The sequence below is a fragment of the Rhodamnia argentea genome, chromosome 4 (assembly GCF_020921035.1).
Source record: "Rhodamnia argentea isolate NSW1041297 chromosome 4, ASM2092103v1, whole genome shotgun sequence".
NCBI lineage: Eukaryota > Viridiplantae > Streptophyta > Magnoliopsida > Myrtales > Myrtaceae > Rhodamnia > Rhodamnia argentea.
In genome coordinates, this window is record NC_063153.1 from 13,586,712 (window position 1) to 13,605,438 (window position 18,727).

Consider the following 18,727-nt stretch of genomic DNA (forward strand, 5'->3'; position numbering starts at 1 on the left):
GACACATTCTTGAATTCAACCGACTCTTTATATAGGTGTCTTCCACGATGCAATTAGGGGATTAATATGCAAATCATTCCATGTACAGCCCATTTATATATTAACGTGGAGCCCAAAAACATATAAGTCGGTTTTGCTTATACTTGACAATAGCTTTGCTCGTTCCTTTGAATCATATTTTGTGTTTAAGATTATAGTGTAGTTCAGATAAAATAAAAGTACGTAGATGGATAATGATTTAATAAATGCGATGCTCATCGGTTTGATTCCGATAGCTTGCTTTTACCCTTTTTTCAAAGGCCACTTTTTTGTTTTGCTTTTTCTTTTTATTCATTTATCATTAAATTTAGTTCAATTTTATTTTAGGTTTATGAAATTTCAAAAATAAAGGAGTCTTCGTTTCCAAAAAAATACGCCGTCTCGGGGCCATACCAGAGTACTATGACACGAATCTCTCATTTTTATTTTATCAAAACACCAGCTAATTTCAGTTATGGCCACTGTTTTCATTTTAATGGCTATTAATTCAAATCAGTTAATTTAGCTATTAACTAAAATTTACTAATGCAAACCATTGTCTAAAAAAAGATATATCACTATATATTACCTTTATTTCATTTTGACTGTCTATTCCTCTCTGTAGCTTTGAATTCATGCTTAATAAGTCCTAAAACTTGACATTGTCCTTCATGTTAGTCCTTTTGTTAGCTCTGCCAATGTTTTAAGGACGCAACATCTTCATATCATTTTTTTTATTACTCTTCTCTTACGTTTTGCACAAGTAAGCCTGGCATGGCGCAAAATAGGTGTCAAATCTCAAAAACTGAAAATTAAAAGGGCTAGAGTTCAAAACAAAAAGGTCAAATAATAGAGAGAGAAAGAGATCGCCGAATAAGAACAAGGGGCCACCCCCTTTGCCATTGGCAAGGTTTGAGGACCTTTGTCGGGGTCGCTTCGAGCTCAACGACCCTTGCTGGACCGCTGATGAGAGCCACCCTCGCACAATGGTCGGCCGCCTTGGCTTAAATGACTCTAGACACCAAATACAATCTATATGACTAAATAAAGCACATAAAAGTAGTAAAAGACTCATTCTCGGATTGCTTAATTAGTTCTTAATATTTTTTCCCGTGAATTCCTCTTGAAGACTTCAAATTGGATGAAAGTTGATTCCTTTGAAAGTAGAAACATAGTGCTTTCCATACATATATTAGTTGACTATATTGAAGCAAAATCATCATCGACTCTTGAAAGTGGGAGAATTTTCCAGCAAAGATAGACTTAACTTGGACGCAATTTAGCATTAAGTGTTGAATAAGTCTTAATTTCGTTGAGAGCTTCCTTTGTAAGTTTTTTCCTAAAATTTCAATAATTAATCCACCTATTGGAACTCATGTTTGTGACTTTTATGCATAGGCTGTGGAAAAGTGGATAATCCCTTCCGAAAGAAGCAGCTTTCGTGATGGCAAAACAGATTGGAAATTATTCGTGGAGAAGCACAAAGAGTTGCTTGAGAAAGGAGAGAAGTGGGTGAAGGACACAGCAAATTCATGTATGCTTGTCTCAACTCTAATTACCACAGTATTGTTTGCTGCTGCTTTCACTGTGCCTGGAGGAAATGACGACAATACTGGAGTCCCCTTGTTGTTAGGACGGGACTCCCTCCTGGTTTTCATTATTTCGGATGCGTTAGGTTTGTTCTCATCCACCACAGCCATCTTGCTATTTCTAGCCATCTTAACTTCACGGTATGAGCCGGAAGATTTCCTTGAGTCGTTGCCTAAGAAGATCATTAAGGGCCTTTCTTTTCTCTTTCTTTCCTTGGCTTTCATGCTGGTGGCCTTTGCTGCAACTCTCACAATTGTGCTGGACAAGAGACTAGAGTGGGTTCTCATTCCCATCACTTTGCTGACCTCTATCCCCGTGTTTTTGTTCTTAGTACTACAGCTGCCCCTGCTATTCCAAATGGTTAAATCGACTTATGGACCTAGTATCTTTCATCCCGAGGGCATTTGGAAATGAGATATATACCTAAAATTTGTGTGTAAAAATCTATTTGCTAGTGTAACTATGAAATTTTATTCTAAGCCAATGCATATCGCAGTGGATATGGAAATGATGCATTCATGCTTATCCTATGTTATTAATGTCTTCCAACACATTTACGTAAATTCAAACTAATCATAGGAGAAGGAATAGAGATTTTTCTTGTAGAAAGTAAGTTATTCGCTACATTTGATATGTGAACTGTTTATTTAAGGAAGCAACATCATTGTCGAACAATATTCAATAAATAAATGTCTTGTGTAGTAAGTTTTTCTGTTAAAAAATCTGGAAAAAATAATATTATTTAGTCGTATCCACTCATCTCATCAATAAAGACATGAAGTACATCATAGAAATTTGTATGTGCTATATATTAAACATCTTTTGTTGACAAATACTATGTAAAAAAAGAATTATGTCCCTGTTTTTTCCAATTTTTTATGATATTAAAGACCAAAGAAAGGTGCCAAGAGTCACAGGACCAATGGCTAACGTTTATGCCGGGACTCATTTTAAAGGCCACACAGCTCGCTCTTTAATAAACGAGTATTAATAAGTATCCTAATAGCATTTATTTTCTTCAATGCTAAAAAAATGTTTGAAACTTTTCTATTTCAAAGACTTTCCTATAGATGTTTAAGGAAACTCAATAAATGAAGAAATTAGAAACAATCAATAACTTGCGACAATAATTACAATCATATAAACATATTTCTCCTTCAATTTTCTTGCGCATTGGAAAAGGGTCATTTTGAAAGTAAAGCAAGTAAGGTAATTACATATCTACGTAGACCTAATACCCAAAAAAAAAACCTCCAACTTTATCATATGTCCCAATTATATCTTAAAAAAAAGTTGTCCCATAAAAAATTCTCAATTTTTACTTTTGTCCCAATTCTACTCGCCTAATACCCAAAAAACCCCCAACTTTAGTATATGTCCCAATTATATCCAAAACTTTTTTTAACCATAAAAATCCGTAACTTTTACTTTTGTCCCAATTATGTCAGTGCAAGCCTTCCGTCCATAATCACCGTTAGTAAATTCTACATGTTTCGAATTTTCTCGCCAAACTTACCAATGAATCTTTGAAATTTGAAAATAATAGGTTCTATGGATGGCGAGAGTTGAGATTGTTCGTCCAAATAATCAGATCTTCACATCTAGCAGTTCATTAGGATGTTGAGTGCCGGGGAAATTTTGAAATGAGCCATTTTGAGTGACTCTGTATCTCTCGACAACGTGTAGGGGAAGTAGACAACAAAAGAGAAGTTGGGGGTGCTTTTCATATCAATTTTGTTGAGTTATAATCCGTTAATGATGTGAAAATGCTACGTAGGATTAACTAACGATGATTATGAATAGAAAGCTAATGGTGGTAGAATTGAGACAAAAGTAAAAATTTGGTATTTTTTATAAGACAAAAAAAAATGAATGTAATTGGGCAAATGCTAAAGTTGAGAATTTTTTGGGGCATTAGGCTGGTAGAATTAAGACAAAAGTAAAAGTTGAGGGTTTTTTATGAGACAAAAAAATGTTTTGGATATAATTGAGACATATGCTAAAGTTGGAGGTGTTTTGGTATTGGGCCTATCTACATAATTAAAGGGTAAAATTGTTGATTACAAAATCTTTACATTGATTGAGACAATAAAATAAAGTTACACATTAATCAAAATTAAACACATACATACATACATACATACATACATACATACATAGAGAAAAATACCAAATAGTGGCATTATATGTACCCAACAATCAATTTGCTTTATCTAGAGAGACTGTATGATACATTATAGACCTTGTCAATATTATATTGAGCTGTTTTGTAACATAAAATAGGCGGTATTTGTAAATAGCGATAGAGTATCCAAGTATTTAAAAGTATTATCTTTTTTAGAAAAATGTAAAGAGCACGAGTATGTATATCAAAATCATAAGCTCCAATTTAAAGATCTCTATCAGAAACATAGATTGTCGGATATTAAATATATTGATCAATCAATGTAAATCTTTAGAATAGTCTGCACTGCTCTCATAAAATGTTACAAGGTATCAAAATAAAAGAGCCTGAATTTTGGAGTCTCCTTTGTTGACACGTAAATTGTGACGGCTTACTTAGACATTTCTTGCATAAAAAATTGTTAGTTAAATTGCATACGTTATGAGCTTAGTTGAACCATTTGGAATAGGCAATGAAGTGAGAGGAAACACGGCCTGGCCCGTGAATTTTAGGGAGTAAAAAAATTTGCATAATTGAAATCTCAAGGTGGAAAATATTAGTGCAATTTGGGGGAATAAAGACATTAATCTTCAAGAAATTTTCAAGGAAGGTGTATTATGATGATATCTTATATGATAAATATTTGGGCAAGAAGATTTTGGAGAGATACTTAGTGGACAAACTCGGCAAAACAAATAAATTAAAAGATCAAAGCAGATTTGGCTAGCATTAAAAGAGAACGAAAATTTTGGTTTTTTCCTTGAGAGGCCCTATTACTTTGCATATATAAGTGACGGGGTCTATGGGCTGAATTTCATTGACTTTTGGGTTGACCTTGGTCAACCTTGCCTAAACCGAGTTGACTTGCGGTTACCCAATTGTCTTACTTTCCTTTGAATTGCTTCATAAACTTGGCTATCCGGCCCGAGCTCGTAGGTTGTGATTCGTCAGTTCATGCTCATGTCCTCGAATTATGCTCATCGTGTCCAAATTCATATTGAAGTTGACTTGATTTTGCCTAATGGGATCTTGAATGTGGTCTTTGGTTTTATTATGAAAGTTCAACCATGGCCCTAAACTCTGTATATGAAGGTTGACTCACACGTGTAGGCCTGAAACCTTAAAATTTCTATAAAAAAAAAAAAAGGAATCAAATCTATGAATTTTGGAATTTTCTAATCGATGGTCAAAGATTTCAATTTGACCAATAAGTCAACCCTCGATAATTTTCATAAAAGAACTTAAAATTAAAAGCCTAACTATGCTTGTAGGGATACAAACGATACTTTTTTATGATATTCACAAATTTAGTGAAGTGTTAACCAAGAGTTAACTTTTTAAGTTTGACCAAAAAATCAACCTAAAAGTCAACCTTTGATTTATTAAGAAAGAGGTGACTAAATATGAATGGAATGTAATGCTCATAATCTCTATACAAAATGGGACTTCAATGACTCTTTTTGGCTGAGAAATGAGTCCTATCGCAATCACAATGTTGAGAATCAGAGGCCCAGTGCTTGCTATCAAGTCTTGATCCAAAAGTTTGATCGACAACCATTGAAGGTGAAAAACTCACTTGATAATTCTCACACAAGAGAAACACTCAAGGAAGGAGATGAATGAACTACTTTATTTGTTGAATTCACATTGTTCACCTTACAAAAACGATTACAAGACTCACCTATATATAGGCATCTTACATGACTCTTCGACTACGCGACCTTTCGACCGGCTTATTAATACATCTAAAATTCCAAGAAGATAGACACCTAGAAATACGAACAGTTATCATTGAGAATTTAAAAAGACTTTTGAAAGGAATGATACAATAATGACACTTAACACGTTCGTCAAATATACGTCCATTGGAAATCAAAAAGTCTATTGACAATGAACAGTCAAGACTAATCAAGAAGGATCTAGAGATAGGCGGTCACTTCTTCAATACTCCCCCTCACCGACTACTCTCTCTAAGGATAGATCTTGGGACCATACCAAGTTAAGTTCGAAACTCTTCAAACTTTGCAATTCCAAGACCTTTGGTGAATATATCAACAACTTGATCACATGTCTTGGCGTATTCCATCTTTATGTCACCCCGTAACACCTTCTCTCGAAGAAAATGGTAGTGTACTTCCACATGCTTTGTCTTGGCATGGAAAACTGGATTCTCCGCCAAACTTATAGCAGATAGATTATCACAATACAATGTCGTCGAATAATCTATCGATTGATGAAGATCATCCAATAACCGCACTAGCCACGTACTCTCTTGAGCTGCCATTGCTGCTACTCAATATTCAGCTTTTTTCGTAGATAGGGACACGGTCGGATGTCTTTTACTGAACCAGGATACCACTACCGATCCAAGATTAAATGAGTACCCCGTAGTCGATTGCCGTGTATATCGATCTCCAGCAAAGTCAGCATCGCAATGACCGACCTAGCCACCCGATGAAGCTTTCTTATACAGAAGCCCAAAATCAAATGTGCGCTTTACATACCACTGCAAAAGCAATGTTAGGCCGAGTTATGGTTAGATAAATTAGACTACCTACCAATTACTTGTACATGGTCGAGTCTTCTAGCTCTCGTCCTTCATCGGCACATAGCTTTACATTCCCATCTAATGGAGTGGATATAGGTTTGCAATCAAGCATCCCGAATTTTCCAAGGGATCTCGTGCATACTTCTGTTGACATAAGAATAGTCCTTCCTTTGTTCAATCAACCTCGAGCCCCAGAAAGTGTTTCAGCTCTCCAAGCTCCTTCATCCGAAACCGCACGGAGAGGTTAGCTCTGATTTGGCATATCTCATCTTCATTATCTCCAATGATGATGAGGTCATCCACATAGATTAATACAACTACAATCTTTCCATCTTCTATCTTCATGAACAAGCTTGAGTCTACTGGAGCTATAGAATAACCGCCTTTCAACAAGAATTCTGCAATCTTTCCATACCATGCTCTCGGGGCTTGCTTTAAGCCATAGATTGCTTTCTTTAGCTTGCAAACATATTCTGGATGAGTTTTACTCTTGAAATCATATGTCTGCTCCATGTATATATCTCGATCAAGTTCTCCATGCAAAAATGCATTCTTCACATCCATTTGCCATAGATTCCATGACTTGCTTGCTGCAAGTGCTAATAGAACTTGAATTGTAGTAACCTTTGCCACCGGGCTAAAGGTTTCTTCATAATTGACGCCATACTTTTGTGAAAATCCTTAAGCGACTAGACGTGCTTTATATCTCTCTATCGACCCATCCGGTCGAGTTTTAAGTTATAAGCCCATTTATAGGATATAAAGCATACCTCTTTAGGTTTTGGCACCAAGTCCCATGTTTCATTTTTTTTCAATGCCAGGATTTCTTCTTCCATGGCCTTCCTCCAATCTGCACCTTGTGAGGCTTCCTTGTATGTCGATCGCTTGATCACTCCAACATCTTCCGTCAATGCTGCATTAGCATATTTAGGATTTGGTTTCCTTTGCCTTGTGAATGTCCGAAGTTGAGACTCCTGCTCTTCGGGTTCTTTCGCTTGATTTGGCCGAAGTTCTTCCGTCGTTCTTGGACGCTCACTAGATGAACTCTTTGATTCTAGTGGCTGTACTCCAATTTCCTCTTCAATTGGCTAATTCTCATCGTATTTTTTCAATCGTTTTTGAACCTCTTCTTCGATATGCTGTGAATTTGGCAATTCGACAGCTTGAGGTGACCACCATGATGATAGTTTGTCGAACACCACATTTCTAGAAGTATAACACCTCCCTGTTGTAGGATCACAACACTTCCACCCCTTCCTTTGATCATCATAGACCACAAATATGTAGCAAACCGCCTTCTTGTCGAATTTACTGTGAAGATGATCTAGTACAAATGCATAGGATAAACATCCAAAAACTCTAAAATGACTTACCACAGGCTTGTGATTCCATAGCTTTTCATATGGTAAAACAAAGCCGAGCCTTGCTTGAGGTAATCTGTTTATTACGTGTTGTTGTCTTCATACACTCAGTCCAAAATTTAGGAGGGACATTCTTTGCATGAAGCATGCTCCTGCAGGTCTCCGCTAGATGCCGGTTCTTTCTTTCAGCGATTCCGTTTTGTTGAGGCGTATACGGATAAGTGAACCGGCAACATATCTTGCACTCTTGCAAATACTTTGTGAATTCATAGAAAGTATATTCTCTTCCATTATTGATATGAAGGCCAAGAATTTTCTTGCCTACTTCACTTTCTACCTTTTCTTTAAACTCCTTAAATTTGTCAAATGCCTCCGATTTTTCCTTCATAAAATCAATGCAAATGTACCTGGAGAAGTCATCGATGAACGTAATCATGTATTTTGATCCTCCGAAGGACGAATGCTTCACTGGACCAAATACATCGAGTGAATGAGTTCGAGTGGCATATTAGCTTTGAATGTCGATTCCACATATGGAAGCTTATGTGCCTTTCCGTACCGGCATCCGGCACAAACCACATTTTCTTGAACTTCCAACTGGGGAAGACCCTTCAGCATATTTTTCTGCATCATTACTTTCAACCTGTAATAACTTACATGTCCAAGCTACACATGCCACAAGTCAAGTGTCTCATTTTTCCGAGTTTTGTTTGCGTATGCCGTTTGCGCAGACATTACGTAAATAGACTCTAGTCGACGGCCCTCCATGATCGGCCTACTAGTGAGTTTTACACTACGGTACACTTTAATATCTCTTGGACCAAACACTACATAATTACTCGAGTCCGTGAGTTCCGATACGGACAATAAATTTTTCTTCATTCTTGGCACGTGATATACATTTTTCAATTCAACCTGTTGTGAATTGAATCGGGGAGTTATCACCGTTTTGCCGATATGAGTAATTGACAACCTCTAGTTGTCTGCGGTAATAACTATACGTCCACCGGCATAATCAAGCATGTTTAACAGCTTGCCTTGATCTCCAGTCATATGATTCGAACACCCTGAATCAATAATCCAGTCAATAGCATAACTAATCGACTTATCACTTACGGTGATTAAAGCCGTCGCATTGTTTAACTCGGCAGTGGAAGAGGCAGCGAGCTCATCTTGTACCTCCATTGCAACAGATGCTTGGAAATCCCATTCCTCGTTGCTATCATTCTTCTTTGATGCTGCAACATTTCCTTCAACTCTTTTTAATCGACAATCTCTGGCAAAATGACCTTCCTCACTGCAGATGTAACATCGTCCATTACGTCTTTTGTTGCTTTTATCGTCATTGCCATCTTTGTCGCAATTCCACCAAGCTCCTCCTGGTCGAAGACTTGTCCCTTCTGGTTGCTTTTTCCATTCTCCACGAGCCGGTTGCTTTAGCCATTCTCCATGACTTTTCCTCGGCTTGCCATCTCTATTGTCAGCATCGATTCTCCTGTGACCCTTGAACCCTCTTTTATTATTGAAGAGAGCACTTTCATCCCCCTTAATCGAAACCTTACACATTTGATTATCTAAAGTCTCTTGGTTGGCCAAAATATTCTCCAACTCGGTCAGAGTTGGCTGAGTTGCCCATCCATGAGTAGCCGTAACAATACCATTATATTCCATCTTTAACCCGTGAATGATAATTCTTCTCATTCTTGTTTCTGAGATGGCATTATCGGGATCTAGCTTCGAAATTTCGTCACAAATAGACTTAACTTTTGAGAAATGCTGACTCACCGTCATATTTTGCTGTGACACCGACAAAAGCTCGTTCTCCAACCTTTGCAACTTGGCATCATTCGACCACGCGAACAACGCTGTCAAGTTATCCCATGCCTCCTTGGGAGTCTGCGCACTCTTTATGTGCTGCATTAAGTCATCTTCAATAATTACATCAAAAGCGTAGAGAGCCTTACCCGCTTTGATGTTCCATCTCCTCAACTCACCATCGTTTGTGGGTGCCGTGATGTTATTACCACCAACAATATCCCACAAATCTTGAGTGAGCAAATAAAACTGCATGCAGGTACTCTAATTATTCTAATTGGAATTATTGAGCTTCTCAATGCCATTCGTCGAGTTTGATATTTCTACCATTTGACGGGAAAATAATACTTGCCAATAGACCAAGTAAGGCTGGTCCCAAGCCAATCGCCGACAGTCCCTAACTGCGCACCGGCAGAATTTCGACGTACTTCAATCCTCGACCGCTTGCTCACGTACAATGGTCCTCGACCACCGTCTTCATGAACCGCGCTTCGATGACTGGATTCACGGTCCTTGACAACCGTACTCTGATATCAAATGTTGAGAATCAGAGGCGCAACACTTGCTATCAAGTCTCGATCCAAAAGTTTGATCGACAACTATTGAAGGTGAACAACTCACTTGATAATTCTCACACAAGAGAAACACTCAAGGAAGGAGATGAATGAACTACTTTATTTGCTGAATTCACCTTATTCACCGTACATAAACGATTACAAGACTCGCCTATATATAGGCATCTTACATGACTCTTCGACTACGCGACCTTTTGACTGACTCATTAATACATCTAAAATTCCAAGATGATAGACACCTAGAAACACGAACAATCATCATTGAAATTTAAAAAGACTCTTGAAAGGAATGATACAATAATGACACTACACTTTCGTCAAATAGACGTCCATCAGAAACCAAAAAGTCTATCGACAATGAACAGTCAAGACTAATCAAGAAGGATCTAGAGATAGGCGGTGACTTCTTCAATACACAAATCCCAAGTGTTGAGTTTTAACTTCAGTTGTCCACACTCATGTATCATTACGCTAGTTTTCGGAAAAATTACTGCCAAATTTCTCAAGGTATTTAGAGTGTGTTTGGTTCATAAAAATGTTCGGTTGAAAACTGTTATCAAGTTCTCGTCTTCCATTTTCTTGATAATATACTTGGTGAGTGAGCAATAAGAGTTTTGTACGAGATGGAATATTATGGAAACATTTTTGGTGTACTGTACAAATAAGGTTAGTTTTAGTCGTTTTTTTGTTTTAAGTTTCAAAATTTGAAAACATGGCCACCAAAATTCCTGCTAAACGTATTTTCATCGAGATTTTTGGGTGGGAAAAAATGGACATCCGACTATTTCGATTGTATTATTATGTTATGGCCTGACAGCTATCCCTTTAGAAAGATTCTGCCTTGCATCAAACTAGAATTCTTTGCTTTTTCTTTTGGGTTGACAAAAGTGAGGTGCTTGTCTTGCTGATAGCTTTATATGGCTAAAGGCTTGAAAATCTAACTTGCATGAATAGCTTTCCCGAGTCCAAGAAAAGAAGCAACTTAACTTGGTGAAGACTCAACTTGATCATGGTGTCAAGGGATAGAATGAACTAGATTGTAAGAAAGACAGACATAGTCACCTTAAAATAATGGTTCAATCACGAAGGACTAAACCTAACGATGTGTGCTAGAGCCCGAGGCTACTTGCGCACTAGTATAGATAAACTTCTTTACACTCAAGTAATCCAACCGCGCTTTAAAGTGGCAAAAAAAAGAAAGATATGCTCGCTAGATATAATTATAGATGCTCACCTTTACTTTAAGGAAGGAATGAACTCCCCCTAAAGAGAGATAAACTCTTTGATAACTGAATATCTTACCCATCTTTGCGTTCTCTGCTTACTTTGTTGTTGAAAGACTCACCAGGAGAGCAACCCAATGGCGCTGCAACCAAGGGAGAAGCAAGGAAATTCGAATCATGCGGAACCACCAGCAGGTACATGTTTAAGCTCCAACCGAGAAAAAAATTAAGCATAAGCGATCTGGCCTTAAAATATGCTCGTACTTGTATTTTGTCATGGTTCTTTTTGTTTGCTTTATCATCGGAAAAAATTCACTATGAGAAGGACTTCGAGCTCACTCTTTCTCGTAACAAATGTTGAAGATGTTCGTTTAAGCGTTGGATCAGCTCCTTCTCAATCCAGACCTGCTCGAGGTGTGTCATCCTCGAAAGAGTTATTTCATTGTGAAACTAATGCTTGGGGGCGGATCTTGATAAAATTGTTCTTTTATGGGTCACTTGTCAATGTCCGCAAGGAAAAATAATTGACACAATCGCCTGAAAAGTTCACATCTATTGCAGGAACATCGGAAGAGGAAGTGGACGAACACTATTACCGACCATTGTTGCAAGCTGCCTTCAAGGGTGACTGGGAATTTGCTAAAAGATTTTTTGAAGGAGATTCTGCTTCAAAGATGGCCAAAATAACAAACAGATCAGAAACATTGCTTCACATATCCGCTCTGAGTGCACAGGACCAGTTTTTGGAGAACCTGGTTGAGCTCTTGTCTCCATATCCAGAAGCTCTTGAAGTGGTTGATTGTCATGGTCTCACCGCCCTCCACTATGCTGTTCTGTGTGGAAGGATAAGGATGGTCAAGGCATTAGTTAGATGTAATCCTAAGTTGACGCAACTTCCAGATAATGGAGGACGTGTTCCTGTGGCAATGTCTGCTCTGGAAGCTTCTATGCATAAGGATATTGCATGGTTCCTGGCCAAAAATACAACAGACGATGGGCCAAGTCATCCCTTCAGTGGTCCCGATGCAATGGGGCCCATTATACATCTCACCTTCGCTGGTCATCATGGTAACATCACCATCACTCTTATCTCAATTCCATCTGTTTCTTCATTCTAGAATTGGCTTGTCTTCCTGATCGACTTTGCTGGTGAATTCGAACAGATATCACCCTTTATCTAGTCGGGCAGTACCCTCACTTACTTACCATGAAAAGAAGAAAGCATCAATGCTTTACTATACTCGACGCGTTGGCGAGGATGGATTCTCACTTTCTCAGCGGCATGAGGCTCAGTGTTTTGGAATCATTGATATACAAATGTGCATACTTCTGGCACTCATATCCCTTCATTACTAATTCCCTTCAAGATGATCATACATGGCTCATCACCTGCTCTTTTGCTTCTGAACTGAAGGTATTCCGGTGGACTTGAACTACAAACCAACAGATGAAAATTCGGATACTGGTGGGTATGCATTTTTACAGTCGGGCATTATCTAATTTAGGACCTTCCATAATTTTTAAGTTGAGTCAATTTTATAGATCGATTCCCTCCCTGTTGGCAAAAGGTAACCTTTGAGACTGTCAAGACACCTGTAATTATAATATGGAAGCTGCTACCTTGACAGTCTAATAGTACTGTCATTATTTCTGACCCAACGATATTTTAATTAATGAGTGCTTTGTGCAAAACACACGGTGATGGTGTGTGGATCTATGGTCAGAAATAATTGATAGTACTGTTAGGAAAGCATTTTCCTTATAATATATGCAGTAAAGTATCTTCATTTCACATGCGCACAATGATTTCATATCTATTGATCGAGTTCTCATTGTAGCGCTTCAATGTCTTACAAAATCACTTTGGAATGCTGCCAAAATTATAGGTACGCTTCCATTATATCAAGATACCGTGTCTATCTATGTCTCTCTCTCTCTCTCTCTCTCTCTCTCTCCAACTAAAAGTCTATGGCTTGTTTGTTTTTGACTTCTTTTATAAGTAGAAAAAAGCTCCCACTTAATTCTTTGCCATTTTGACCAAAAAAAATTCTTTGCCATAATTAGGAAAAGAATTTGAGTTAGGTCAACTCTCTGTATAAAAGAAATCGTTATATTTTGATCTAAGAAGAAGATATGGAATAAGATTTACGTAAACCTAGCACTTCGCTTTCCCTCTTGATTGGTTAAATCATGTTCGCTTCATCATTTTTATCAAGCATGTAAATCTTTCTGAAATACCCTTTAGCCTTGTCCCTAATTCTTCTATTTTTTTGTCAAAGGACAAAAAGGGCGTATTTATCATATTAAAAGTTATTTTAGAATAGAGTCAGCTTACCTCTACTCACTATGTCATTTAGGTGTAACAAGTAAACTCGAACGTCAGATACCATTATGTGACCTCATATAGAAGTGTGGATTTTGTTAGAGACAGATAGAATGGAGAAAGAAACAAAATTTGCTGCTTAAATTACAATACAATGGATTGTACGATTAATATGATATCTTGATTACTAGCTGCTGTGCATGTTTGAATAATAGTATCTAAAATGATGCGAAGACTACTGTGATTTACTCTAGCTAGACATATGTCATTAGCGTGGTTATTTTCAGAGTTGTTCTATCTGGTTAAGTCTTATCGTTATTCAAAAATTTTGAGAACTGAATCCAAAAAGATAAAAAAAAAAAAAAATTTCTTTCCTAGAAGATAAAAAGAAAAAAAAAAAAAAAAGGAAGGATGAGATCGTTTTCCCAACCACCCGCCAACCCAAGCTCTAGATGTGGGAAATTATGACAATCAGTACACTGTTGTTCGATGCAATTTGGCGACCAAAAAAAAATATATTCTCAATCCAATTGCCGCCCCTTCGTTTTTCAATTTTTTTTTTTTTTTTGACATTTTGCAGTTCCTATAATCAAGAGAGTTCACGAGGTGAAGCTGAGACACATGGCGGCAGTTGAGTTGGCAAAACAAGTTTGTATTGCAATCTCTTATATGAATACTGTCGAGATCACCAACTTTTTCGAAGAGGAAGACATGCTGCTCCAAGCTACGGTCAAGGGAATAAGTGAACTCGTGAAGCTCTGTATTCAGTTTTTTCCGGAGCTCATTTGGGTTACGCCTCATAAAAAGAGGTTGACGGTATATGCGGTGGACTTTCACCAAGAAAGGACTCTCAGACTTTTTTTGAAGGTAAGCTCAACTAATGAGATGTCATTAGTTCCAGGGCCTACAAGGAAAGAGTCTGAGCTAATGATAATCGATGCAACAGAGTACGTTGTAGCGCGGTACTACCCTAATTTTGATGTTGTAACTAATGTCCCCGGAACAGTTTTTCAAATGCAAAGAGAAGTGCAATGGTATAAGGTGAGTATCTTTCTTTCCATATGTTTATAATCATGCTTAGTGACAATTATCGTATCTTCTTGACAAGTTTATTAAAATATGATATCTTGGACTTTATTTGGATAGTCTTGAGAATATACATAGAACATCTATTTACGGCGGTCATGTGAAATCTGACCCAACTTTGGTTGGAAATCACTAAACATGGACAGCCACTATCATATGTTGGACGGAGGTGAACGACTGGCACTAACATGGACAATTTTTGTACATTTTGGCTTTTCTAAAGTTTTCTAAATGTTTTAATTTTTTTTAATTTTTCTTTTATTTTCTTCCTTTTCGTATTTTTTTGTAGGATAGCAAGGTCATGCTAAATCTTGCGCACCCTCACCATCCTCTCCTAGACCAGGCGAGGGTCGGTTGAAAACCTTGTCGGTCCGGAGTTGGAAAAAAGAAGAAAGAAAAAGAAAAAACACAATTAAAATTATAATTCATAATAATAAAAATAATAAATAAAATTTCACATAAAGTGTCCACAGGAGGGATTTCTATCTAAGATTGGCCGGAAGAATAAATTGGCAAATTGTTAAAAGATTTATGACTAAATTGACACAATTAAAAGAGAAATAAATTGGTACTTTGTGAGAAGGCCTATAACTAAATTGACACGATTGAAAGGCTTAGTACTGAATTGGCTACCACATAATAGGTTTAGAATTTTTTGGACTTTCCTACTATCTTTTCCATAAATTCTTCTAGGAGACTCCAAAGTTCATGAAACTTGATTCATTAGAAAGTAGAAACATAGTGCTTTCCATGTATGTATAGTTAGGCTCGAATGAAGCACAAAATCATCATCGAAGCTGTGAAGTTACCTTTGAAATTTTTCCGGCGAAGATGTACTTGAACGCTAAGCAATTTCGCTTTCAAGTGTTGGATAAGTCTTAATCTCCTTGAGATGTTCCCTCGTTTCTTTTTCTTTTTCCTTTTTTTGAAAATTTTCAATACTTTATTCACTTATTGAAATTCTCATTTGTGAGTTTTATGTATAGGCTGTGGAAAGTTGGATTATCCCTAGCATGAGAGGTGGCTACTATAAGGAAAAAACGTGTTGGAGTATATTCATGGAGAACCACAAAGAGCTGCTTGAGAAAGGAGAGATGTGGGTGAAGGAAACAACAAATTCATGTATGCTCGTCTCAACTTTAATTTCCACAATATTATTTGCTGCTGCTTTTAGTGTGCCTGGAGGCAACGATGGCGATACTGGAGTCCCATTATTGTTGGGAAAGGACTCTCTCCTGGTTTTTGCAATTTCGGATGGTTTAGGTTTGTTCTCCTCGGTGACGGCCATTTTGCTATTCCTAGCTATCTTAACTTCGCGGTATGAGCCACAAGATTTTCTTGAATCTCTGCCCAAGAAGATCATAATGGGCCTTCTTTGTCTTTTCCTTTCCTTGGCTTTCATGCTGGTGGCCTTCGTTGCAACACTCACAATCGTGCTGGATAAGAGACTAGAGTGGGTTCTCATTCCCATTACTTTGTTGGCCTCTGTCCCCGTGGCTTTATTCGTTGCACTACAGCTTCCCCTGCTATTCCAAATGGTTAAATCCACTTATGGACCAAGCATCTTTCGTCCCAAGAGCATTTGGGAGTGAGGTGTAACTACTGGACTATATCTCATTATTGACAAATTTAATTTGAGGGTGTAAGTCTTCGTCATAATTGTTTGTTGGTTGTTGCGGATTTGATCCGATACTTGATGCATTTCCTCAAGGTATATCAACAATTACTATGCAGGTTTATGTTTTCGCGCCTTGTTACCGGGGATCCACTCATAGAATAAACTGACCAATTTAACGTGTCATCCTATAGATATATCGAAGTAAAATCTATGAATACATGAAAAACTGTTTTAAATATTTACTACCCAGTATGCTTAAACGTGGAATGTAAATTTTTAATATATTGGTTTTTTTTTGTTTTCCCTTTTTGTCATTTTTAGAGGCATGAATGTTTTTTCCATCAACTTAAATATCGAGCCTCCAAGTATTTCTGAGTAGAATCTCTGTGGCACAGAAACAATTATAAGCTACATTTGTTAACAGAATATGCACAATAAGGGAATATAACTTGTCAAACATCTAATATTTCCTTCATAGCTTAAAGGCGTGAATTTGTTCCATTAACTTAATAGTTCAAACCTTTAAAAACTTACCCTTTTTCTTTTATAGATATTTCACAAATGTATATGCATACACAATAATTTCAAACAATTTATTACCATAATATGCACAATCATACACAATGATTTTAATTTTTCTAGTCGATGCGCTCGAGATGAACAATTTGATCCACAAAACAGTGTATTTACAAAAAATACCAATGATAAGAATTATACCAAATTTTGGCGTTTATTCTTATGAACTGTAAAGCAATTGGAATTATACTAGATACAATACTGTCACGACCTAAAATTTGGGAAACCTCAGGTCAACAGATTACCAAGTTAATTAAATTAATTAACATAATTTGAACTCTTCCAAGTTCTACCGAATCGCAACTTAGGTTCAATTTCATGCAATATCATTAAATTAGGAGCCGCCACTAATCGTTCTTAATAGGTCAATTAAAAACCTAAATATAATAGTGGGAAGACTATTTTATTTCTACGAACCATATAAAATGAATCCCGGAACTTGGTTATATTAATTGCAAAAATTAATAACCTTTTCGTAACAAATTTCACCAAAAATCCCTTTTGATTGAATAATATGAATTGACTGAAACTCTTTGATTTTCTTTGGAAAGAGGCAAATGAAAACTCTATTAAATGACATGGCAATATGCATGAATGACAACATGGCAATGATATGCTCTAAACTATATGATAGTGTTGACACCTAAACTTTGATTTTTAGAAAATCATTCATATAAGCATAAAATGAGAGTTATTCATAATTCTCACAAAAAATAAATTTTCATGCATTGCATATTTAACTTTCGTCGGTCACATGTACGTCATGTCAGCTAGGGCCAGAGATGAGTCAATTGAGCATGATTCCAACGGACGACCGAGTTAAAATCGACTCAAAAGTCACTAGAGAGGGTACAGAATTTTTTACTATAATTTTGGACTCAAAACAGCCCGTTTGAGCTCTTAAAATTGCAAAAAGGCCTTAATTAATTACTCATTTTATTAGTTAAGGTCCAAGTGAGTCCGGAATCACAAAACGAGCCCATAAAACATTGAAAAGTAGCCCATTTCGCCCTCCTCATTCATTTGGCCGAAAATTGTAAGAGTCTAAGTCCAATAGGACTCCTCAAGATCAGAATTTTCGATCTAACGATCGATATCTAATTGGAGCTTTTGATCTAACGGTTTAAATAAACCCTACAACTCAAAGCCCTAGTTTTCTCTATAAATACATCTTTATGCCTAGGGTTATGGGAGTCGGCAAAATTTTTCTGCTCACACATCTTATTCACGTAAAATAGAGAGCTAGAGAGATCCACCGAGGTCATCCATCTAAGTCCCGAAAATTGCCAACACGCCGCCCGTATTCCAGTCCATTGTGGAGGTGTTGCCCAGCTTGCATCTCGTCACGAATCGGCTCAATTTTTACACGACGAATCAAGGTAACTCTTGCGCACTTTTAGGGTTGAAATAAGCATGTTTTCTAGGTGATTTGTTTGCTGTTTTAATGCTGTTTTTGTTACTATGGCATGCTGTTTGGTCTGAAAACATTCGCTTTCGTATGCTCTATGATAACTAATTCATGCAGGAATTTGCGGGAGCTAAAAGGCGAGTCTTTGATTGTTTTTGGCTGCTGTTCTACACATGATTCGTGCTATTTTTGATGTTGTTTCCATGTGCATGCTTGATCCAAGACAACAAAAAAAAAAAAAAAAACGCCCGCTTTCGTTGTTTTCATGATCACTAATTTGTCACGTTTTTGATAGAATTGAAACTACTGGTTTATGTCGTTGTCATGCATTGTTTGCATGTTTTTTTAGTGGTTTTGCGTGTTCCATGTCCTCCAGACGGAGCTCAAACGTTTTGTTATGTTATTATGCATAGATTCAGTCG

The 18,727-nt window shown here is 37.1% G+C and overlaps 1 protein-coding gene across 1 annotated transcript; it reads left to right on the forward strand.

The window, feature by feature from the left end:
• Positions 1-12,043: 12,043 nt before the first annotated feature.
• On the forward strand, positions 12,044-16,295 carry LOC115727318 (the record flags this gene model as incomplete). Its single annotated transcript, XM_048278032.1, has 6 exons — positions 12,044-12,362; positions 12,458-12,613; positions 12,709-12,759; positions 13,133-13,180; positions 14,198-14,658; positions 15,690-16,295. Coding segments are annotated over 6 exons (1,641 nt in total), but the record flags the coding sequence as incomplete, so codon positions are not given.
• Positions 16,296-18,727: the final 2,432 nt, after the last annotated feature.